At 43.3% G+C, this 25,727-nt stretch overlaps 1 protein-coding gene across 1 annotated transcript in view; it reads right to left on the minus strand.

The window, feature by feature from the left end:
* Positions 1–6,984: 6,984 nt before the first annotated feature.
* USP7 (ubiquitin specific peptidase 7) overlaps positions 6,985–25,727 on the minus strand; it is a 90,446-nt gene continuing 71,703 nt past the window's right edge. The window contains exons 15-31 of the mRNA XM_039349751.1: positions 24,795–24,925; positions 23,673–23,807; positions 23,415–23,516; positions 22,241–22,346; positions 21,488–21,580; positions 21,069–21,136; positions 16,756–16,856; positions 15,637–15,790; positions 15,384–15,451; positions 14,496–14,604; positions 14,313–14,390; positions 13,553–13,653; positions 13,150–13,249; positions 11,961–12,080; positions 11,472–11,543; positions 8,909–8,999; positions 6,985–8,657 (exon numbers count right to left, since the gene is read on the minus strand). Coding sequence (XP_039205685.1) covers positions 8,551–8,657; positions 8,909–8,999; positions 11,472–11,543; positions 11,961–12,080; positions 13,150–13,249; positions 13,553–13,653; positions 14,313–14,390; positions 14,496–14,604; positions 15,384–15,451; positions 15,637–15,790; positions 16,756–16,856; positions 21,069–21,136; positions 21,488–21,580; positions 22,241–22,346; positions 23,415–23,516; positions 23,673–23,807; positions 24,795–24,925 — 1,736 coding nt within the window. The 3' untranslated portion in view covers positions 6,985–8,550. The remainder of the gene's footprint in view (positions 8,658–8,908; positions 9,000–11,471; positions 11,544–11,960; positions 12,081–13,149; positions 13,250–13,552; positions 13,654–14,312; positions 14,391–14,495; positions 14,605–15,383; positions 15,452–15,636; positions 15,791–16,755; positions 16,857–21,068; positions 21,137–21,487; positions 21,581–22,240; positions 22,347–23,414; positions 23,517–23,672; positions 23,808–24,794; positions 24,926–25,727) is intronic.

A 25,727-nucleotide genomic window follows, 5' to 3' on the forward strand; every position in this document is an offset into this window, starting at 1 on the left:
AGCGCTGAGTTCCAGCTGGAGCCTGGCACTGATCCTGGCGCTTCCGCTGAGCCCTGACAGCCCTGCAGCTCCAGCCGTCTCTCACTCAGGCTTGTGCGGTGCTACCACCGGTTCAGCTCATTCCCCTCCCCCGCTACCACTTTTCTAGGATGGTCGTGTACCACCTGCCAGGTGCCAATGTACTACAGGTGGTACCCGTACCACTGGTTGAAAAGCCCTGCTCTACCAGAATCCTGGGGATTTGGGGATTCTACACAGTACTTAACTGCACCTAACACTGCACTCTTCCGGACAGAGAGCGCTGAGGTTGTTCCTGGGATCTGTTGGAGTCACTTTTCTAGCTTAGGAATCACAACGCTTGGATGCTCCTACCATCCCTTTGGCCTTTACTTTCCACATCTTCTCTTGTTCCTCCTTCAGGCCCTGGTCCTTTTCCCACTTCTCTTTTTCCTTCTTCCTGATGTTGCTGTCACTTGGCACTGCTACATCTTATTCATTACTGCTGTCGTCTGGCCCTAGTCTACCACCACAGTGTCTGGTTGATTGGCCAGTACCTGCCTAAACATCTTGATAGAAGGTCCACAATATCTTAGGCCTATTATTTGTCATGAACTTCTGTGAACTGTCCCATCTGATCCTGGGAGGGTCTATAGCCCATACACTATGCAGATAGGCCTGTACACAGTGGCAACTACTTCGTTATACCACTCAAGAGTATGCTGATTTTGCCTGCATCCTACACTCTGCCATTCTGTGTTGGACTCTCTCTACACCATCTGGCCCTCAAAGTCCTGTAGTATGGTAGTCCTTTGTTTCTATGGATCTTAGTGCCTGTTTTTGGGCTGTTGGCTGAAAAATTCTGGAAGCTGAAGTTCAGACATCTTAAAGTTGCCAAGATTGAGAAATGCTGATCTAGAGTTTAACAGGATGGTTTGGTGAGAACCTCACCCTCTCATGAGAACTAGCTGTGGTTCTCACTTGATCCCTGTGAGAGACTGAGAGGAGGCTGAGAAAGAAAGGGAAAGAACCCTGATGATCAGCTAAGGAATGTTTTTAAAATAAAAGGTAGATCAGCCGTGCCTCCAAAAGGTATGATGGAGGAACATATTCAGAAGGCTACAATTTAATAAAAGTGGAACATTCATATAGAACCTCCATAATTAATTGGGCTGCTTGGTGCAGTGGTTAAATTACTTGGAGCTCTGGTGGCAGAGCGGTTGAAGTGCAGTATTGCAGGCAAAATCTGCCCACAGCCTGGAATTTGATCCTGATGGAGCTCAAGGTTGACTCAGACTTCCATCCTTCCGAAGTCAGTAAAATGAGGAGTCAGATTTTGGGGGACAATATGCAAACAATGCTTACATGGTAAACCAGAATTCCCCATTACAGGCTTTGCGGACCAGCAAGGGGGGGGAGGGGATGGTTCACGCAAGTGATCAGCAACCATGTGTGCGTGCGCAGCTCCATTTGCGCTAGAGACATGCACATGCTTGCCTGCTGCTCACGTGAGGACCATGTGTGCAGGTGCATGCTTGCCAGCTGTTTCCATGGCCCAGCTGCAAACCCCTCACAGACCACTAGTGGACTGTGGCCCACAGGTTTGGGACCCCTGTTGTAAACTACCCAAAGAGTGCTGTAAAGCATTATGGGGCAGTATAAAGCCTAACCGCTATTGCTATTGTGTCATGTGCAAATAACCAGGAGCACTCATTCAGTTCAAAGCACAGCAGAGTTTGTGATTGCTACCTATACCCAAGAATCTGGTTAACTAATGGTCAAAGCTAAATGGCTCTAGATAAGGGTCAAGAGAATTTATAAGGGAAGGTCTCTTGTGGAAGTGCATAAAAATTCCAAACCAATGACATGTTTCACCCTTGTTGTTGTTAATTGCGAAGTCGTGTCCGACCCATCGCAACCCCATGGACGTTCCTCCAGGTCTTCCTGTCCTCTACCATCTTCTGGAGTCCATTTAAGTTCACACCTACTGCTTCAGGGACTCCATCCAGCCCTCTCATTCTCTGTCGTCCCCTTCTTCTATTGCCCTCAATCTTTCCCAGCATTAGGCCCTTCTCCAGTGAGTCCTTCCTTCTCATTAGGTGGCCAAAGTATTTGAGTTTCAACTTCAGGATCTGGCCTTCTAAAGAGCAGTCGGGGTTGATCTCTTCTAGGACTGACCGGTTTGAACGCCTTGCAGTCCAAGGGACTCGCAGGAGTCTTCTCCAGTACCATAGTTCAAAGGCCTCAATTCTTTGGCGCTCAGTCTTTCTTATGGTCCAACTTTCACAGCCATACATTGCAACTGGAAAAACCATGGCCTGGACTATACGCACTTTTGTTGGCAGGGTGATGTCTCTGCTTTTTAGTATGCTGTCTAGATTTGCCATAGCTTTCCTACCCAGGAGCAAGCGTCTTTTAATTTCTTGGCTGCAGTCCCCATCTACGGTGATCTTGGAGCCCAGAAAAATCTGTCACTACCTCCATTTCTTCTCCATCTATTTGCCAGGTATTGAGAGGGCCGGATGCCATGATTTTGGTTTTCTTAATGTTGAGTTTCAAGCCTACTTTTGCACTCTCCTTCTTCACCCGCATCAAGAGGCTCTTTAGTTCCTCTTCACTTTCTGCCATTAGAGTGGTATCATCTGCATATCTTAGGTTGTTGATATTTCTCCCGGCAATCTTAATTCCAACTTTTGATTCATCTAGCCCTGCCTTTCTCATGATGTGCTCTGCATATAAGTTAAATAGGCAGGGCGACAGTATACAGCCTTGCCGGACTCCTTTTCCAATTTTGAACCAATCAGTGGTTCCGTGTCCAGTTCTCACTGTTGTTTCTTGACCCGCATATAAGTTTCTCAAGAGACAAATGAGATGGTCTGGTACTCCCATCTCTTTAAGAACTTGCCACAATTTGGGCTAAACCTGATCTTCTATAGCAGCGGTTCTCAACCTATGGGTCGCGACCCCATTTGGGGTCGATCGACCTCTTTTGTGGGGTCGCCAAATGCGGCGATCTGCCAATTTGTCGCCTCCGGGGGGGCGGTGCTGCGCATGCGTGCCGCGCGTGGGGCGGCGGCGCGCCTCTGGGGGGCGCCGCCGCGCATGCGTGCTGCGCATGGGGGCGGCACCGTGCCTCCGGGGGCAACGCCGCGCATGCGCGCCGCGTGTGCGGGCAGCGCTGCACGTGCGCGCCGTGTGCGGGGGCCCACCCCATGCGCCCCGCGGGGGGGCACCACGCACGCGTGCCGCGGGGGGGCACCGCGCATGCGCGCCGTGCATGCGCATAACGTTTGTGTGACGGGGTCGCCGTCACACAAACGTTGAGAACCGCTGTTCTATAGTTAGGGGTTCAAAATATAACACAGGTAGTCCTCACTTAATGTCCATTCATTCAGTGGACATTAAGTCATAATGGTGATGAATGAGGGAATTTATGATGAGTCCTGGTAGTTGTCACTACTGCAGCACCCCCGTCATGGGGTTGCAGTTTGGGTGCTTGCAATTACAATGCCACAGTGTCCTGCAATCGTGACTGTGATTTGCGATGTTCTCTGCTGATTTCCTACAAGCGGTCAACAGGTGCCAGACTTCCCAGAGGTAGACCAGACAGGAAACATGACTACCCGTATATGCCGGCGTATAAGGCGACTTCCACAAGCGCTAAAATCGGCGCCAAAGACGGGGGTCGTCTTATACGCCGAGTCGTCTTATACGCCGGAAATACTGGTAGTTTCCGGCGTATAAGACGACGTTCTAGGAATGCGGTTCAGCGACAAAGACGGGGGTCGTCTTATACGCCGGCATATACGGTACATAAATTAGTTCTGGTTTACTGTAAGACTACATTAACAGAAACTGGCAAGTGTGAAAGTAAACTTTATTTCCCATCTCATTTATAGTCTGAGAAGTTAGGGAGGGTCCCTTCTGAGCTGCTTTCTCCCATTATGGAGCTGTGGGCTATGTTGTCCTTTACCCGACTGCTCTTAGCAGCATCTCTTCCCAATTTCCCTCCCCACCCCAAGGTCATTCCCACATACCATTACAATGGGGAAGCAAGCAGGAGATTGCAAATGGCGATGCAAGGAACTGCAAACTCACGGGATTTGCCTAATAACAGCAACTGGAACTGTGGCAACTGCCACTATAAGTTGGCATGGTCATATGATGTCCCACTTTATGACTGTACTGCTTAGCGATGGAATCGCGGTCCCAGTTACTGTTGTAAACCAAGGACTACCAGCCTATCGCTACCACCTCCATTCAGAAATTGTGGAATATAGCTTCTCATGCCAAATGGACATGTTTTAAAAAAATCTGGAAGTCCACCTGTCAAAGTTGCCACGGTTGAGAAACTCTACCCTGAAGGCAGGCTGGCAAGAAGCGTGTGCAGACAAAAAGCCAACGCAGTCCTGGACTTCATCAATGAGGGATAGTTTCCAGATCATGTGACGTGTAAGTGCCTCTTTATACAGCAGTAGTGTGAGAACACACTTGGAATAGTGTCCAGTTCTGCTCACAGCACAAAAAGGATGCTGAGAATCTAGACCAGGGGTCTTCAAAATTGGCCCTTTTATGACTCGTGGACTTCAACTCGCAGAATTCCTCAGCCAGCTTGCCAAAGTAAAGTATTTCCTTCAAATGTGCTTTTGGAAAAATGAAAGCATCCGATTAAAGAAAATTGTTCAAAATGAAAACAGCACACTTTTTGCATCGCTTCGGTGTTCCATTAGAATATTTTGGGATGGCAAAATCAGGAAAAATATGACCAGATGCTGAAACAGTTGCAAATTGCCTAAATGGTAGTTAAGATTCTTGTCACTACAAAGCAGGGTTCATCCTTCTTTTTTTCAGAGAGAAAATTCAGACTGCAGGATTCAAGGCACTGGAAGGGGAGAAATCCCAGAGTGATCAGCAAAAATGATCAGGAGGGAGTCAGTTTGGTCCATGGTAGCCCAAAATCAGAGCGCCTGGTAGTATCTTTTTAACACTAGTAACTGTTATTAGAAGGTGTAAGCTTTTGTGAGCTGCAGGTTATGCCTTTAAATAAAAATTGTCACTCTAAAACAGTGTTTCTCAGTCTTGGCAACTTTGAGGTGTGGACTTCGACTCCCAGAATTCCCAGACAGCATTCTGGGAGTTGAAGTCCACATCTCTTAAAGTTGGCAAGGCTGAGAATCACTGCTCTAAAACAATGCTGACCCCTGATTTTTTTAATGATAAAGTGACTTGTCCTTTTAAGGCAGTGGTTCTCAACCTTCCTAATGCCGTGACCTCCAACCATGTGGTCGTAAGTCGAGGACTACCTGTATTTCCCTGCGGGTGGGGCAGGAGGAGGTGCGCACGCTCCACCTCTCCTGCGGCTGGAGCACACGCTGGGCAGGCCGAGGGTGCATGCGGGCTGTCGCCCAGCAACCGGTTCGGCCTGGGAGCACCGCGCATGCGTGGTGCCGTCCCCTGCGCCGGCCCAGGCGTAGCTGGCAAGCGGCAGCGACGGCGCAGGGCGACCACCGGCTGGGCCACTAGCTGGCCCAGCCCAAGGGAGGTAAGGCACCTGCCGGGCCCCACGCACGTCAGCAATCATCCCTGCGCCCGCCGGCCTCCCACTTCCCACCCCTGGCCCTCTTTTACTTACCTTTAGTAGTTGCTCAGCAGGGAGGGGTGGAAACGTCCAGAAAGCTCACCTTAGCTGCAGACAACTTGCAGCACCGTTTGCAGAATGGGGCTTTTGGTGGGCTCCGTAGGGCAGAGACAGCCTGGACAATTCCTATTGGCTTTTGAAAGCCAATAGAATTAGATTCTATTCAAGAGAGTCTATTCTATTGGCTTTCAAAAGCCAATAGAATAAAAGGGAGTAGCACAGCTAAGGAAAAGGGGGGGAAATGGCAGACTGCGTTGTTTGGCGACCCCCGTGAAATGGTCGTTTGACCCCAAATGGGGTCCCAACCCACAGGTTGAGAACCACTGTTCTAAGGCCATATTATGATCTGAGCTTTGATAATTCCCTTCCCTCCACCTCACAGGGCCAATGGGATAAGGCTAATGGGAACCGTAGTCCAGAAGTTTCAGAATGCCGATCCCTCACCAGGAATATTCCTGGCCTAATTTTAACACCAAATTTCTGCTTCGTAATTTTTCAATTAATTTCCTTAAAATTTCCCACGTCACAAACTCCATTAAGGTTTTTTCTACTATACTGGAAGGGACCGTTTGCTCCGCAGGCAAAATTTGAACCCAGAAATCTGTTCAGGATCCATCCGTACCTTCAGGGGTCTGCAGGAAAGATTCAGGTAGCCTCCCACTGCCTGTCTTGCACTAAGCCACGATTAATCACAGTTTGCTGAAAAAGCAGTTAATTGGCCACATTGAACCATGAGAAATTATAAACTGTGACTTACAGATCACTAATGCAAGAAGCCAGAACCAACCTATCACAGCATCATGGTTTCAATTGTGCAAAGCCAGTTTATTTGGTAAAGTGGTTATGTTTCCCCTCAAACTGTCTATAAAGGATGTAATGTCCCTGAAAAAGGTAACTGGGTAAGCTTTTAGGACTAATTTTTAACCGGGAAATAACACACACTTAGAGAAGATACACTATGGAAAAATATTGATTGCTCCAGCCCAAAGTGAAGTAGAACATACCCACATAAATTAAGTACTATTATTTTGGTTGCTGTAGGAAAAACTGTAACAGATCAATCTCTCACAAAATCCTTGGAATTAAGACCTACTCCAATTTAGGTCTTCACTGCACTTAGCCTGTATTTTATGTACTTTTGTGCTGCAATCACAATTCTCTTTATATTATTTCTTCTATCAATACCAACGTCTTGCTTTTTAATATTCAAACATGGCCAGTAGAAGTCACTTCACCTTATTCCTCCATGAGGTCAATTTCAAAAACTTTGCTCTTTGATAAAACAAAAATTCCGTCTCAATAACATCTCCCAAAACCATACGTGTAAGGAGAAGTCGTCTTCGATTCACTGAAGTAAAATTTTATAGAAAATTTTTATTCAACATACAACATTTTTTTTCCAGCCAAAAAAGGCAATATACAGGAAGAATCATTGCACACTGTAGCTACAGAAACAAAATAAAATGAAACAAAACGGGGGAAAGAGGAAAAGAGAAAGGAGAGGAGATAAGAATGAAGGAAGGGATGAAGATAAAAGAATATGAAAATAAAGGAGAAAACAGTGAAGGGAGTGTAAATGGCAAATTCTAGCTTTACTCACTCAAAAAGAAGAAAAAAAAAAGTAGATAGACCACAAAGGTCGCCATTAGCTCCAAACTAAAACAGGGGAGGAGGCTGGGACCGAAATAAAACTACACACAATGAATATTGACATCTGAGGAATTCACTGGCAGACGCCCCCTGCCCCCCCCCGCCAAAAAGCGAAATCTCCAAGTGTTAAATTGTACATGTTCCTTTGTTAAATATACAATTCCATTTTCTGCCCCCTCCCAAGCTCCCTGCCCCCTTTTTACAAAGTCAACAGCTTACTAAATGCTAGTGAACATGCCCTCAGTGCGAAAAAGCGAGTTTGCTTGTCTTCACGGATTAGCTAAAATTCAGTATAAATCGGGTGATTCCCCCCCCCCCTTCTGCAATCCCACTGAGATGCCGGCCGCTATACCTGGAGATTATTTCATAATCAAAAGGTTTCCTTCTTCTGAGTAGTTTCCAAAAGGAATATTAAAGACGCCGTGGCTCTTTTGAGGATTTTGAGGTCTTCCTTGGCAAAAAGTGATGTGGGGGAGTGAAGGGGGAAACTCTGACTCAAAACAACAATAATAAGAATAATATCCTAAGAATAAAAAGAGAACTCCTAGGCTGATTGAAAAGACGTTTCTCCCCCGAATAAGTGCCAACAGTGTACACAATGAAGTAGAGATTGCTATTTATTGATGATGTGAGTTTCTCTTCGCATTTACAAATGCACAAAAATTTCATTTAAAGTATATAACTGAAGGAAAGAAATCAAACGTGAGCCTAACCACAGTGCCAGCTAGCTGCAGTGATGGCAGGTACCACGCATTGGGGGGGGGGAGAGGATTTGGGGGGGGGGAGAGAAAGGAGGGATGGGGAGGCAGCCCGCACAGACTGTGCCCATAAAGGTACTACAGACAAAGAGTTTGCCAATGTCAACGGTCCTATTCAACCCTTCCCTTGTTTTATGCTGACCATCTTGCCTGCTTTACATTTCCCATAAAAACTCTCATTGGCACCCGAGCTTTTTTTTTATATATAAAACACCTTCATTTTTTTGTTTTTGCTCAAAAAAGAAAAAAAAAATAGAGGGCAGTCAATAATAGATACAGAGAAGCCAAACAGAACAGCCTCAAAATAAAATTAATAAATCAGCAGCAAATTGTCTTGCTGGAGACTCCCAATCTCAAGTGCACGTGTACCAAAAGTCCTACAGTTGTTAAAAAGGTGCGCGCACGCATACACACACACACACACACACGCACGCGCACACACACACGCGCACGCACACACACACTTATTGTTGCCCCTTTTGCCTCGAACAAACTGGAGAGGGTAAGTCAGTTATGGATTTTAATAGCTTTTTCAAGGTACGTGTAGCGGCTTCTCTTTGGGGCTTTGTTGAAATGATCGAGGCCGAGCCATGGCCTGGGATGGGACATGTTGCCTGCAGAAAGAAAGAGGAAGCGTGAGTTAAGTTTCTGGAGGGTGGCTGTGACACTCGACAAATCCCAAGGAATTGTGACACAGATCCCGTCCACCTTTTGGCAAAGGAGGAGTCTCAAACCTCAAGTAGCTCCCACTGACTTGGAAACACACACATGCATGCAAGAGAGAGCACGCACGCATGCACGACACGTGCGCACACACACACACCAGACCCGCCCAGCCTCCAAATGAAGTTAAACGGATTCTCACCGGGTTGGGGCTCAAAATCTTTCAAGTTCACTTCATATTCGTCTTCATTAAGATACTGGTGCCGGCCCATCATTACAATAGCAAACTTAAACTTCAAAGAGAAAACAACAACAACAACAGATTTCTTTACTGCACTTCAGTGACTAGACTGCAACAAAAATTGGGCCACAAGAGAAAACGATAAAACCTTTGGAAAGATAGTTCAACGATCGCCAGCTCTGTGGGACGAGGGCTGGGGAGAAGTCAGCTAAGGGGAAAAGCAAAAAAAAAACAAAAAAAAACCCTGGGTCTCCAAGGTTGACTTTATTGAGCAAATACAAGTGGTCCTCGACTTACGACAGTTCATTTAGTGACCGAAGTTAGAACGGCATCGAAAAAAAGTGACTGATGACGCTTTTCACACTGCAGCATCCCCATGGTCATGTGATCAAAATTCACCTGCTTGACAACTGACTCATACTTATGACGGTGGCAGTGTCCCAGGGTCACGTGATCCCCTTTTGTGAACTTCTGACAAGCACAGTCAGTGTGGGGGAGCTGCATTCACGTAATGACTGTGTTACTAATTTAACAACTGCAACGATCCACTTAACAACCCTGGCAGGAAAGATCGTAAAATGGGGGCAAAACTCACTTAACAAATGTCTCACTCGGTCACAGAAACATTGGGCTCAACTGTGGTCGTTAAGTTGAGGATTGCCTGTATCTTTGGAGAAATTATCGCGAGGCGCTTCCCCCTTTTGTCATCCTAGCCCAGGGGTGGGCAACCTGGGCTCTTTTATGACTCGTGGACTTCAACTCCCAGAATTCCTGAGCCAGCCGTGCTGAGGGGAAAGGGAGAGGAATTCTGGGAGTTGAAGTCCATGAGTCATGGAGGGGCCAAGTTCGAAGACCCCTGGTTTAAATATTTAAATATTTTTTCCTCACAGCCATGTGATCAAAATTCAGGCATTTGGGCAGGGGTAGGCAACCTGGGCTCTTTTATGACTCGTGGACTTCAACTCCCAGAATTCCTGAGCCAGCCGTGCTGAGGGGAAAGGGAGAGGAATTCTGGGAGTTGAAGTCCATAAGTCATGGAGGGGCCACGTTTGAAGACCCCTGGTTTAAATATTTAAATATTTTTTCCTCACAGCCACGTGATCAAAATTCAGGCATTTGGGCAGGGGTAGGCAACCTTGGCTCTTTTATGACTGATGGACTTCAACTCCCAGAATTCCTGAGCCAGCCATGCTGAGGGGAAAGGGTGAGGTTTCCAAGCTGAGCCGTCCTGGCTCAGGAATTCTGGGAGTTGAAGTCCATGAGTCACGGAGGGGCCATAATTCCCCCATGCTGGTTGAGGAATTCTGGGAGTTGAAGTCCACGAGTCATGAAGGGGCCATAGTTCCCCCATGCTGGCTCAGGAATTCTGGGAGTTGAAGTCCACCAGTCATAAAAGAGCCAGGGGGTTCCCCACCCCTGTCCTAGCCTTTCACCTTTGGGCCCATCGTGGGGCAAGAGGCCTTTGAGTGACTCTCGAGCATCCAACAGTTGACAGTCTGGTTGTGAGATATTCCCTCCCAACCCCCAAAAGTGGAGGCAAAGGAAGCCCCAGAGAAGTATCTGCTTGGGAAGGGGGGGGGGGAGAGGAGAAATACGGTCCTCAACTTATAACTGGTCACTTAACCATTCAGAGTTATGACAGGTTCCTCCCCCCCCCCAAAAGCTGCTTGTAACCCATTTTTGAAGTTAGGACAGCTGGAGACCCCTCCTGCGGCCTCATGATCACATTTTGGGTGTTTGGCAGCTTGGTTCATCCTTAGGCACATTTGCTGCATCCCATAGTTATGTGACCGTAATTTACAATTTGTTTCCCTGTCATTTCCAGCAAAAAAATGCCCACTGGGGAAAAAACAATTAGCTCAATGACCACAGTGTTCATTTAACAAGAGGGAGGAATCCGTGTGGATTTTAATCCACTAGTTTTTGCTAACTTTAGGGGGGGGGGTGTGCTCATCTCCATTTCAAGGCCATTGAGTCGCCACTGCCCGAAGACATTTCCGCGGTCACGTGGCCAGCATGACGTCAGGGAGCGCTGTCAACTTACCACCAAAGTGGTACTTATTGATCTACTGCATAGATGCATGCTTTCAACCTGCTAGCTTGGGAGGGGCTGAGGGGAAGAGTGAGCGCTCACCCCATCATGTAGCATTTGAACCTGGGCTACTAGGTTTCCAGCCAACAAGCCCAGGGTCTTGATACCTCAAGTTACAACCACGATGACTTACGTTTATCATTCTCGTCTCTATCTATGCTTTCTCCTCTGTATTAAACCCAATTGTGTTTTACATCTCAAATATAAAATGCAACATTTGAAACATAGAATATTTGAGGTATTTAAATTTACAAAGCAATTCTAGGCAGTTTTATTCAGAAGAATGTAAGCAAGAACTCTATGGAGGGGGGAGAGGAGGTCCTTACAGATTCAATGAAGAAGGGACACCTCTTTCTTCTACCTCACTCTCATGCCAATTCTAACACCCATCACACTGTGCAGAGTAACAGGCATTCTACCTCAGATCAATACCTTTTCAAATTCCTTCTCTTGGATGTCCAGGACTGTCTGAATCCTCTTCATCACTTCTCGAAAATGTTCACCCTAGAAGCATCAGAATTCCAGAAATACACATTAATTCTAGCACGTTAAAGAAGCCCAAGCATATATTGTGCTAGTAAACTGTAGTTCTCTGTTTGTTTTATACATCTGAAATGATGCTTACTGATGCTGAAAGTTTTGTTTTGTGTGCCTATACTGTATAAAAGTTGAACAACTGCATGTACACATTTATAAACATTCCTGCACATCCATCCTTGCACACTAAGTTTACCAGCTAAGAATGTTGACCAAAAATTATGGTGAGGGGCTTGGAATGAGCAATAATAAGAACTTTGTGAGACTTGATCAGTTACTGGTTTGGGAAGACCATCCATCACTTTTGGTCTCCAGTGCAACAGAATTTCTCTTCTGGTAACACAGACTCAATACAACAACAGTCTCTACTGCAACACAACCCACCTGGTGTATCCTTAGCAAGAAAGGGGTGCCAAATGTCCCAAAAACCTCTTTCTGGAAATGAGCCACTGTGATTAGCATCTCATTCTCCTTATCAAGTTCCACCTGGTCCAAAGGAATTTCCTACGGCAACAAAGATCAATGGAAGATGCTGGTTAGGAAGAACTGTCCAACAGTAGCATAAGCAGGAGAGTTGAAAAGCATGGGAGTAATAGAATCAGAGCTTCTGAAAGCAAAGCAAGATGCAGACACTGCAAGATCTCCAGGTGAGCATAGACAAAGCTCCCTCAGGCACTTTGTCAGCCCTTGGTGCTCTTTTATCCCCACCCTTTACAAAATTTATTAATTCTGGTAATCTCTAGCCTGACAAAAATGATGATATCAAAAGCTTGTCTCATCCAATCAATCAAATGAACTGGAGAGAGCAATTATATTACAGTTTGGGGACTACTGCCTCCTGAAAAAAAAAAAAAACTTGCCAGCATGTTCTCTCCTCCCCTCTCCCCCCACTCCAATTTTAAGAGGGAAACCTCCTCTTTTTTCCTTTAAAGAGCTCCTGTGTTGCAAATGTTAGATCTACTGCATCAGTTCAGATCCGGTCTAAGGATTTTGGTCCTAGAGGCAGATAAACCAAACAAGCACCTGCTCCTGAAAACAAATGAGTACAAAACTCACAGGTGTATGGATGACAACTCCCACAATTCCCCAGCCACCATGCTGGGCTGGCTGGGGAATTCTGGATATTGAAGTCCACACATCTTGAAGATGAGGTTGAGAAACGCAGATCTGACAACAATTCCCCTGAGGCAGCTTTATTACAGCTGATCATTTCAGTGAGGCCTGCAGGAGAAGCTCTTTGTGAGGCCTTTCCTACACCTCATCTAACTTTTCCTAATAAAAGCAATTTCCCCTCTTGCCTCTTTGCATACATGGGCCTCAGAGCCCCGTAAATGTGGTAGGACTCATTGGGAATTAATGGATTTTCTCAACTGCATCATGAGGAAATGGGTAATTCACCTAACTATGGTTTATTGAACAAGTCACAATAGCCTGGATTGTGCATTACAACGAACATCGAACAAAGCACATTGGGGTTGAATTCAGAGGAGGGACCCAGCCATGAAACCTGCTTGGCCCTGCACGGTCTTTCCAAGGACCTGGTAGTCATGCTTGACATTGTCTCAAAACTGACCTCTATTCGAAATGTCCGACTGGTTGCTGGCGATAAGCACTCTAGCAATTCATCTTCCTGATGGACACCAATGATTTTGTAACTTACAATTTCTAGCAGCCTTAACAAAAGAAAGACAGTGTTAAGAATACTCACAAACTCACAACTGGACTCCTGAGGACGTTCTGTTTCTTTGGACAGAACTTAGCGCAGGAGGCGAGATGACTTTTAGTAAGATGCATTCCGATCGGGCTCAACATGCATTTTTACAATTGATAAAACGTAGCCCGGTAAAGAGAAGGAATTAAAAACATTTTCAAATTGGTAATCAGGTTTACCTTTCCTAATTTGTTCAAGTATACTTTCTGCTTTCTGTAGATCTCTGGAGCAGGGGAAAAAATCTTTTAATTAAATAAACACTTGCCTTAATTTCCCTGAACCTCTTTCAGCAAGTTCTACAGCTTTTTTACATTCATCTAGTAAGTCTCGCACGCATCCATGTTTATCTGGATATAGTGTTATTTCCTAAAAAAAAGTTAAGATGGGGGAAGAGAGGGAGGGAGAGAGGGAGGGAGGGAGGGAGGGAGAGAGAGAGAGAGAGAGAGAGAGAGAGAGAGAGAGAGAGAGAGAGAGAAGCAGATGCCAATAATTAATTGCTATAAAATGCAAAAGGAAAGTTAGAAGGAACAAGTTCTCGAGTCATATACAAATGCTAAAACTTACCAACTTTGTTTGATACTACAAAAGAACCACTAAAATGGAAGTAGGCTACACTGCATACAAATAATGTTCTAGGTATCCAATAGGATTTGAAGAAGAAAAAAATATTGAATAAAAAAAAGAGCTTTGGATAGTGAGACGGGCAGCATGTAAATTTAACAAACAACAGGTTAATTAATTTCATCTTTGTGCAAACAAAAGGAGACTTGTGAAATTAGAACACTGCCGAGCAATTATTCAGTTAATTTATGTAGGGAGGTGAAAAGCTAAGTAACAACAACAAATCCCTAGATCTGTTAGAGATAAAAATTCTGATTTGCCCCTCAAATATTCTATTACCAGAATTCTGAAACTGGTAAACATTTTGTAATTTATAAGACAAATAAGTGTAACACAAATTTAAAAAAATGAATAAAACTTGCTATTTGATCATTCTGAACACTACAACATACGAAAGGGCTTACCTCTTCCCTAAATTGGCTGTTTAGCCATATGCACTTAAAACTTCTCCTGTTTTCAAAGTCTGTGATTTTCATTTTAAGCTATGGAGAGTTGGGGGGGGGGGTAGGAGAGAAAAGACACTATTTTAATCATACAGAAAAACAAGCCAAAACAAACAAGATTGCAGAGGTAACGAAAGCCCCTACCTGCTGATAATAAAGTTTTTTCGGTTGTCTGGGTTTGAAAAACTGCAGGAGATCTCTTAAGGTTCCATCATAATTATGCCTAAGAGGGTTACCTGGACCATCCCTGTAACTAAAAATCAGATAGACAGAGAAGTGGAAAAAAAGAAATCTTACTTTAAAATACTTTCTGCACATTTTAATTGGTTTTTTCCCCTGTAATCAGTCTTTAATATGTTATATATTCTGTTTGATATCAATTATGATTTTCCCCTGCCTTTCAAATAAAGAGAGAGAGCCCTGGTGGCTTAATGGTTAGAATGCAATATTGCAGACTAATTCTGCCCACCGCCAGCAGCTCGATCCTGGCCAGTTCAAGGTTGACTCAGCCTTCCATCCTTCTCCGGTCAGTAAAACGAGGACCCAGATACCTGGGGCCAACAGGCTGACTCTGTAAACCACTCAGAGAGGGCTGTAAAGCACTGTGAAGAAGTATATAAATCCAAGTGCTATATACAGGTTTTACAGAATCTACAGACATTTATCACCTTGTGGAAGACATATTTTAAAAATCATGCTACTTAAAAAGTATGCACGTTGATCCATGATGAAGATCGCCAACTTGGAAAGAAAGTTTAACCAGAATGTCAATTGCACCAGGATATATACTACACAGAGTTATGTGCAGTGTGAACCAAAATCCAATTCACCTGTAGAAAATTTCCAGCTATGCAAAATGTTGCAAATTACCTTCTGTGCACAATTGGCAATTCTCTCCCCAAATCCAGGATTCTACCCTGGAGATTTTTGGCATCAGGAATTATACATGAGATATCATTTTCCCGCATTTGTAGTTTTCAGCATCTACATTACAACGTGAACCAGACAATACATTTGATCAACATCTCTTACCCTTGGGACTTGAAAAACTGCAACAGCATAGGGTCAGTATTAAGCCTCTGAGCCACTGTCTTTGCAACCTGAGAAGATTTAAAAGAAAGAAAGAGAGAGAGAGAGAGAGAGAGAGAGAGAGAGAGATATGAGATGAATTTTCGTAAACAATGGAACAGCTTCCCTCCCAGAGTTGTGGATTTAGAAATTTTGACTTTACTTCCATACCACATTATTTCCATACCCATTGGGGTACAGAGAAGGGAGTAGATACCTGAAAATAATTCATTCTGTTGGACAATGTGACAACGAAACCAGGATCATTGGGGATAGTTTTATCACAAAAGATGACGTCAACTCGGTGGTAGAGATCTCGGAAGTATTCTTTTGCTGTCGCTAATTCACTGTTGTCGTTTTCAGGGTCATCCCTTGTAAGCAGAAATTTTTTTTTTAATTACACAAAAACTGTTGAAATACTGAAAAGGTGATCGAAATCTGTAGCTCCTGGTCAACCTTTACAAATTATTCTGTCCAAGTGAACAGACCTGTGCTATAAAAAGTAATTTTAACAGTGAACTACTAAAATAATGTACCCATGCTAAAAAGAACAAAAATGAGAGTGAACTGTTTTTTTTAAAAAAATAATTTCATAAAGAAATAATTGTAATCACAAATTGTAGCCAGCCAACATAGCCAATCACTCAATTAAAATTCCAACAGATTATGAGCAAAATAGGATGAACATTTTGTTATGAGGGATTCAATATCTCACTTAGAATGATGCTCTGCCAGAGTATTTCAAGTAAACTGTATCCCACTAGAATGAAATTTGAGAAATGTTGAGTGTTTCACTACACAATAGGTAAGTAGTTGAAACAAATACTTTACTCCTTCAATTGTTGTACTGAGGTCACAATATTAAAAGCAGTAGTAGTTTACTCTTACTACTTCCATCACTTAATTATCAAAAAGTTGACAATGGAGATCATTTTTAAATGTCATTAGACTTTGAATAGACAGGGGGCAAAAAAGGCATGCCTAAATCGTTAAAAGAGAGATCCAATCTGGATCTAAGGAGAAATCTCATGAGAGAGAGAACAACTAACTAACCCAAGGGTAGGCAACCTTGGCCCTTTTATGACACGTGGACTTCAACTCCCAGAATTCCCATGTTGGCTCAGGAATTCTGGGAGTTGAAGTCCACGAGTCATAAAAGAGCCAAGGTTGCCTACCCCTGATTTAGGTGTATTGGACCACACCCTCCAAACCCATATTGATTGGGCTGCTGGAGGTTATGGAGGCTGAAATTGCACACATCCAAAAGGACATTCCATTGGGAGAACCTGGGATTGAAATTTTCAGAGCTCTTCCACAAAAATAGTTGCAAGCCTACTTTTGAAATACAATGATGTCACCGTCCATGAGTTCGTCAAGAGCTTTGTCAAGGGAAACATCATAGTCTTGAATTCTCTCTGTTAAATTCGGTTTAACTTCCTGGAAAATAAACAAACAAGAAGTTAAGGGACTAGTTATCCTAAATTAAGGAGAAATAGCTCAGTTTCAATCCTAAATAAAAACTGCATATACTTTTTGTATAGGTAGTTCTAGTACACATACACTAGTATTCTGCATCATACAGTACGTTTAACAGCTATTCCTGAAGGATAAAAAATGTACTCTAAGCCAGTGGTTCTTAACCTGGGCGATATTGCCCCCTAGGGGGCTATTTCATTTTTCAGGGGGGCGATGGAACGAAAAGGGGGCGATATGGGGGCGATGGAGCGAGAAGTTTTGGGGACACTTTTGAGACTTTTTCATACAGTGAATCGCTGTATATCTGTCGTACAAAAACATCGCTATTAGTGGATTGAATTGGGTTTTCAAATGTTCCTCCAGCTAGCTTCAGTACAGAACGCCGTATATATGTAAATACCCATTGCTTATCTTCATGCGTATTGTGCAGCAGCCTCTACCCATACAGTGGCGCGCCATTAGCCAGAATATGGGAGATATGGGGAAAAGACTGGAAATAAATTATTTGCATCGATATGTCCTGAGGAACAATTTTAAAGAAAACAAAAAAAGTGTTTGCAAAAATGGAAGAATTATTTCCCATGTTGTGATTGAGAGGTTATGTTGGGGGAGGGGGGCGATGACAACTTCCTCATTGGCTCCAGGGGGCGATTCGTTCAAAAAGGTTAAGAACCACTGCTCTAAGCCATGCCCTGAAGATAACTTTGAGTTACAAACACTAACAAATGTATTCCAGCCTTAGCGCTGAGGGATCTATCCAATTTCTATTTTGGAAAGAACAAAAGTAAAATGATTAGCCTCTGTGGGTTTTGCAATTTTCTTTTAATAATATTTTATGAGAGAGGCTTCCCAGAGTCTAGAAAAAGATATGGCAGTTTGTGCAGTGATACAAGCACGGAAGACCGACGTGTTTGAGGTATCACTGGGGTAATAAACTTAAAATTGGTAACTAAAGCAAAGATAGTTACAAGATTTCTGTAACCCAATTTCTCTTTCCCTTTCAATAAATCTGATTAAGGAAAGCTGAGTATCTTTATTTGAGTTCTAAGTTGCTGCTGAGGGTGTGATTCATTTTTAGAGGGTTACCTATATTTTTGTGCTTCATTAGAACCAACTGAGGCTCTTATACCACTGACAAAATTGTTCTGGCGTAACTTTTTATGTTGAGATATCGTCAAATATTTTCTTTCTCTCTGTTTTCAAAGGGACCATTCTTGGGTGAAAATGTTGTAAAAACGTAATGTAAAACTTCAATTATATAGATTAACTGAGGGGAAGGAATCATATTACAACCACATGATTCGCTTAACAATTATGGTGACTCAACTTATAATAGAAGCAAAAAAAATTAAGAAGAAGCTAGACAGCCACTTGCCTGAGATGGTATAGGTACTCCTGCTTGAACAGGGGGCTGGACTAGAAGACCTCCAAGGTCCCTTCCAGCTCTATTCTATTCTTCTTCTAGAACAGTGTTTCCCAAACTTGACAATTTTAAGGCATGAGGACTTCTGGGAGTTGAAGTCCTCATGCCTTAAAATTGTCAAGTTTGGGAAACACTGTTCTAGAAATTCTGATCTCAATAGTGGTTGTAAGTCAAGGACTACCTGTACTGTATGCAATATTAATTTTTTTTCCATGGGCCAAAAAACTGTCTTTATTTATATGGGGACATTGAATGCACGAATGAAGGCGAATCTACATGTCCCTGGATAATGTTGCAGGATCCAATCTGGATCCTGGTTTTGTGTTCTGCGCTTCTGGACTCATACTGGAGCCCATGCTTGGGGAATTTCTCTCTCTGTGCACACATTCTGGTGAGAGAGAAATTCCCCAAGGATGGGCTCCAACAAGTTGGAAAGCTCAGAAGACAAAACTTCGGGTCCTGGTGACCAACCTGGATGGGACTGAATGCAATTCGTAATTCACTGATGCGTCTAAAATTGCACCAGGCTCCATCTTATCCCCTTTTCAACACGTTCCCTTCTACTGATATTGCTGGATGGGGATTTAAAGGGGGGCTCCAGAGCTTTGCTGGTTGGTACCTTGTTAAAGAATCTGCATGTTCGCATAATAATTGTATGATTTCAGGAAAACACGTGTTTGAATTAAGAAAACACTTAATCCGCAAAGTTGTGGGTACCACCTTGAACTGAAATGTTTATTTTTGGGGGGGACTGCATGGCAACCACAACCAGTCTGAAACAGCTTTTTAGCTTTGGCTCCTGTGTGATGCAGATCTCTAGTCTGACCGGTTGTCCTTTGACAATTCCCAAGCAATATACAGTAACAGCACATTGCAACAGCAAGCGGGCAACTAAATTTCATTTTTGATGTGTGCTGTTATGCCCACAGTAAAAAAATGACAATAAAGGTTATCTTATCTTATCAACAGAACTCTTTATAATTTTCCAACCTCTAAAGAAAAGGGAGCGACTCAACCCAGATGGCCAATATTTGTAGCCCAAATTTAACTGAAGGTTTGGGTGAACAGATGCTTATAAAATTTGGGCAGAGCACCTTCAAGGAGGCCTTAATTCCTTGGGGAAGAACATAAGGGGCTTGACACTGCAGTTCCCTTAAAACAGTGATGGCGAACCTTTTAGAGACCGAGTGTCCAAAAACTGGCCCCACCCCCATTCCACCTCCCCGCTCTGCCCCGCTCTGCCCCCCATCCCCTGCCCCGCCTGCCCACAGGACCACTCACCACCTCCAGGGCCCTCCGCAGATCGCCCAGGCAGCCCAGCTGTGCCATGGCGGCCACGCCCTCTGCCCGCATCCTGCAGCATCAACTGCATGATGGGGTGTGAGGGCAGAGTCTTGTCTACGCTGCCTGGCTGCCATGTCCTTGGCTGCGCTGCTCCGTGTGGGCCACACTCAAGCCCTCCTTCAGGGGGGCTGCTGGAGAGGAGGGGGTCGTGGGGGGAGGCAAGGCTGGGGCAATGGCACGTGTGCCCACAGAGAGGGCTCCAAGTGCCGCCTCTGGCACCCGTGCCATAGGTTCGCCACCACTGCCTTAAAAGCAACTCTTTAACAACCTAGCTGTAGTTTTCTGGCCCACTCCACGGACAACACAACACTGCAGGTCTTGAAATTAACAGTGTGTGAGCTACTCAGGCCAGTCCTGTATACCCAACTTTGAAGATAAAATTCCACAAGCAATGATGATGTCCATAAGAAGCATTCATAAGAACATGAGAGCAGCGTATACGTGTTGACAGAGTTCTCATTATGTGTTGTTAGCATGTTCATTCTAACACAAGTGACCTAAAATGGCCCAATTTTTCTAGGGAAGTGCAGAATCATTGTTCAAAGTGGCTATTCCAATCTCAGAGGAAGCAGTACAACGGTTGCCTGACCTTACTGGTCTGCAGAGAGGGCTCTGAATATTTCCAGAATGTGGAACTATCAATAATGTCTTATTACAATCACAGACCAGCATTACAAATGAAAACAAACAGACAGATAAAATAGTGTATTACTATTAGTGGTGGATTATCAGTGGGCAGTTAGGAGTCAGCCTAATTCTGCACACAATATAACGAAATTTAGCCACATTCAGAGAAGCTACTTAGTACTGACCTATTAACCGCAGTTTTAGATAAAAGAGATCAGTATTTCCCAGGTATTTTATAAGGTGGAGTGTTATAAACTGAGTACGTTGAGTCCTTATAGAAAATTCAGTACAGCAGAATGTCAATTGTGGTTTCAACGGTCTCTTGTCCACAGGGATGGGCAACTAGTGAAATGCTTCCTAAGGTCACAGCAACCCATTTTCAACCTCAAATAATTTGCTATGTCTGATTTTTTCCAACAGCCCTAAAAGTTCAAATGTGCTAATTTCCATGCAAATTTCACAATGCAGAATGACAACTTTTTCAAATGAATTGTTACAACATGCATTTCATTAAGTTTTTTTTTTAAAAGAAACTCGTGGATTGGAATATTAATTTGGAAAATCTGCCAAACTTGCAATTCAACCCAAATATTTGGAAAAACAAAGACTTTCATTTAAAAGAAATGTGTTCATATTTGGATTGCTTAAAGTTTATTTTACTGTTAAAGACATTCATTCACTATGACAATATTTCATAACATCCAGCCTATCTTTTTCCAAGATAAATGTCTTAAAGAATAATTCTACTTTTAAGGAAAAGGTAAATAAATGGCCCAAACCTCATAGAGGATAAGATTAGATTCTTGGGGGAATCCTGCTCTTTCACACATAACTGGCAGCAAGTCACCTTTGAAGGAAGAACAGGAAAAAAAATACATATTGCAATTTCTGCTTCTATGGAAAAATACTGTGTCTAGAAATCACTTTAATTATCTAATGTTATGCTTTAGCTCAGCAATCGAACCTATAGCTCAAAATTAACTTGATCTCACTTTCTCTCACAGATTCCGCAGATAGAGGTAATGCTTACTGTCCTATATTTAATGAGGTCAGACAAATATATGATCTGAAACTACAGAATTTTATTATGAAAACCATAGTTATGTGGGGTGGAATACAGGGCCAGGTGGGACTGTCTTTTGGCTGAACACAATTCTTAGGGGGCTCTTTATGAGCAAGAAAAACATCAAAAACTTACGTATTTTGCAGGATATAGGTGTGTAGATATGTCCACAATAATTCAAACTTCGTGTCTTTGGGTCATACATTTTCAGGAACAGCATTACATCATCTACAAGTTCAGCAAGCAAAGACAATTTTCAGAGAACAAAATCTCCATTGGTGCTCAAGCTGTATGTATGTATGTATATGTGTGTGTGTGTGCGTGTGTGTGTCCGTGCGCACATGAATTTATTTTGTATAGTGTTAAAATATTATAAGAGGAATATTTGATATTTAATGATTTGGATCATGGTTTTATCCTTCTGAAGTGATTGATAAATCAATCATTCAGCCAATTTTAATTGTACTTCCAATCTAAGAACAGGGAATTTACTCAAAGGGGGGCTATCCACAAGGCTTCTTCTGACCAGTATTTCTCAATCTTGGCGATCTTAAAACGTGTGGGTTTCAACTGCCAGAATTCCCCAACCAGCATGTCTGACTGGGGATTCTGGGAGTTGAAGTCCAAGCATCTTAAAGTTCCAAGATTGAGAAACACTGCTTTAGATATCCAAGGGCTTAATGAATTGACCAACTTTTTTTTTTAACTAGATGAGAGGACTTCCAGATAACCTGGTTCATCCTAGTTAGGGAAGAAACAATTTATACAACACTGCAAAAAAATCATCATTTCATCAATACAAGCAGCTTCAAAATCCTACAATGCAAAATACTGACTTTTCTATGGAATGGAAGATGGCCATATTACCTCCTTCAGCTTGTAACTTACGGTCTTTGTCAAACTTGGGTAACGTTGCCCCCGTAGCAGCCATTTCTGGATCTACTGTTTCAAGGAATATTGTCCATGGGTTTTCATTGTCGCTGAGCTCAATCATCTGTGAGCGATCAATAAAGGGGAGGGAAATAAGCAATAAGCAAGGGAATGCAAAATAGTCAGAGGAAGGAACAGGTAATATTACATCTGCATTAGTGCAGAAGAGCATCTTTAAAATATTTTTAATAATTTAATAGTTGCATGGGATTAGTAGAAACCTGGACTCAAAATTTTGTTATAACCTGGGGGAGGGTGCCCTTGATCAGCTAGTGCAGTGATGGTGAACCTTTTAGAGACCGAGTGCCCAAACTGCAACCCAAAACCCACTTATGCATTGTCAAGTGCGGGTGGGTGTGGCCCATTGGGTGGGTGTGGCCCATTGGGTGGGCGTGGCTGCGATGGTAACGGCAGACTGGGTGGGACTAAAAAGTTCAATCAATCAGTTCCAACTTTGCAAGATCTTTTTTTTCTGCGAGGTTGAAATTGACTGATTGATTGAACCTTTTTTTTTTTTTGTACAGGGTGGCGGAGGTCTAAAGTGAAAAGTTTTTATAAAACCCAGCTGAAGGCCTAGGACTGGGGCGACGACACGCGTGCCCACAGAGAGGGCTCTGAGTGCCGCCTCTGGCACCCGTGCCATAGGTTTACCACCACTGAGCTAGTGTAATCCAGGACTCTGGGTTTTATATTTTGTTTTTAAATACGTTCAGATTAGGACAAATCCGGGCGTTCTTCCTAGGCCCAGCTAATTTTACATCTAAGAGTTCCCAATATCCTGATTTCCAGACTAGTGTCTTAGCTATATTGGCTCTCAATCTAGGGCATATGAAAATTTTAAATATTATTTAGGTTCCTTGGAAAAAAAGAAAAAAATGTACAAAATGAGGATTTTTATCTGTTTCCCTTTCTTAAACAGAAGTCATTTGGTGTATTGCCAGCACTATTTTAAAATTTATTAAATTAAAAAAAAATAGTGCTGGTAGCGCTATTGGTCATGTACTTTTCAAAACAACGGAATTTTACATGTGCAAAATTGTATGCGTCTATCTTAGACAACTGTGGAGAAATAAAGGTGAATAAATGAAATTAACTAATTTGGAATGGGACAAGATTTCAGATGGGCACTCACAGTTTTATTGCCATCAGCTTCATTGTCTAACATGGCTGGTCTTTTTGTCCCATTGCTTCGAGCTTGCATCGGCCATAACCGTATCTGATCTTGCGGGAAGCCCTACAAAATTAAAAAAGCAAACAAACATGCTGACTGGAGAAAGATAAGTCATTACCAGATCAGTGTCAGGTTTTTAATGTCCAAATGTCAAAATTATTCTATGTAAAAAAAAAATAATCAGGGACTAAACCCCAACCTCCTGCTGAAGACGCTCACCATTGTTTGGGAAAGGTTTTGAACAAATTCCGTCAGTGTGGAATTTTTCAAGACTTTAAACACGGTGTATTTCACCTTCTCTTCATCATACATGTCATTGCCTTGATGGCCACAGAACTGGTCCTCTGTTACTATCTGAAATTACACAAGCATTTGGTTATTGAAACTACCTAGAGCACAATGAGAGTCTTCCCTATTTCCACAAGGATGGGTAGCTTAGAAGTCAAACATTCATGTTCCGGCTTGTAGTTCCTGTCAACTACTCGTGCGTGTGTGTGCAGCAAATGCTAAGATCTAACTCAGATTCAGATCTGTGACAGAGGTAGCAGCTTTTGCTAACTTCTGCCTAGCAGGGGATGTTGGGTATGTTACAATGGTCATAAGTATGAAAAACGGGCATAAGTCACTTTTCTCAATGCTGTTGTAACTTTGAACTGTTATTAAACAAACTGTTGTAAGCTGAGGACTACCTGTAAAGTGGTACCTTAATACTCAACTGTTTTGAAACTCATTGAATTTGGTACTCAGTGCATTTTAACACAAAAGATTTTGTTCATCATTTGTTTGGCACTCAACGCACCAGCTAGAATTTGACGGTGTCGACTGCCTCGTGACTCACTACTTTATTCTTACGGGAAAATTTGTTTTGGTACTCGTCGCACCTCCCAGGACCAATTAACAATGAGCACCAAGGTACCACTGTACATCAAATCAACATCCATGGCTTATACTGAAGTCTTATGGAGAGAGCTTGCCCAACATCACAAAGATTTGGGCTGGGAATGTCAAGAGTCCACTGAGCCATAAACCCAATCAGAGTTAGGGATGAGCTTTTAGCCTTGGCTGGTTCACAGTTCTGTTATTACAGTGTTTCTCAACCTTGACAATTTTAAGGCATGTGGACTTCAACTACCAGAATTCCACAGCCAGCAATGCTGGCTGTGGAATTCTGGGAGTTGAAGTCCACATGCCTTAAAATTGTCAAAGTTGAGAAACACTGTGTTATTAGGATAAGTCAGAATGACCCAAATCCAGATGGAGGGGATGAGAATGAGGTCCAGTGAAGGGAAAATGAGCAGAAACGCCACTGAAAATTCATGGCAACTCCTTCTCCAAGCTCACCTGTACTTGCATATAGAGATGAGCTTCTTGTCTCTCCTTTCTCTTTTGGGCCTCTATTCTTTTTTCTTCCTGCAATCGTTCCACCAGCTGCTGAGGAATATCATGATCTGTGACTGCTTGCAAAACCTCACCTGAAAGAAATGCAACATTGGCATTAGGGGAGTTTTAAATGCAGGACAAAGCAGCCAATGACTTGAGGATGGTCATTTCTGTTTGTGTCTGTCTGTCTATCTGTCTGTCTAATCTCAGATATTTGAGGGACTAAGGTCCAGCAAGACAGGAAGAGCAGGTCAACCTATTTACCAAAACACCAGAAGGCAAGACAAGAAACAATGGATAGAAACTAATCAGGGAGGGAAGTAACTTCCTAACAATGAGAACAATCAACTATTGGAACAGTTTGCCCTCAAAAGTTATGGATGCTTCATCACTAGAAGTTTTTTTAAAAGAGACTGGACAGCCATTTGTCTGGAATGGTCTAGGACAGTGGTTCTCAACCTGTGGGTCGGGACCCCATTTGGGTTCGAACGACCACTTCACGGGGGTCGCCAAACAAGGCTGTCCGCCATTTTTTCCCCCTTTTCCTTAGCTGTGCTACTCCCTTTTATTCTGTTGGCTTTGGAAAGCCAATAGAATAGACTCTCTTGAATAGAGTCTAATTCTATTGGCTTTCAAAAGCCAATAGGAATTGTCCAGGCTGTCTCTGCCCTGCTGAGCCCGCCAAAAGTCCCATTCTGCCAACGGTGCTGCACCAGTTGAGTAGTCCTTGACTTACGACCGGTTGAGTAGTCCTTGACTTACAACCGGTTGGGGGGGGGGGTCGCGGCATTAAAAAGGTTGAGAACCACTGGTCTAGGATCTCCTGCTTGAGCAGGGAGTTAGGTCTACAAGTCTTCTAGTATCCCTTCCAACTCTGTTACTCTGAATGTGGTA

The sequence above is a fragment of the Crotalus tigris genome, unplaced genomic scaffold (genome assembly GCF_016545835.1).
Source record: "Crotalus tigris isolate CLP2741 ecotype Arizona unplaced genomic scaffold, ASM1654583v1 scf7180000018301.7375997, whole genome shotgun sequence".
Lineage (NCBI taxonomy): Eukaryota > Metazoa > Chordata > Lepidosauria > Squamata > Viperidae > Crotalus > Crotalus tigris.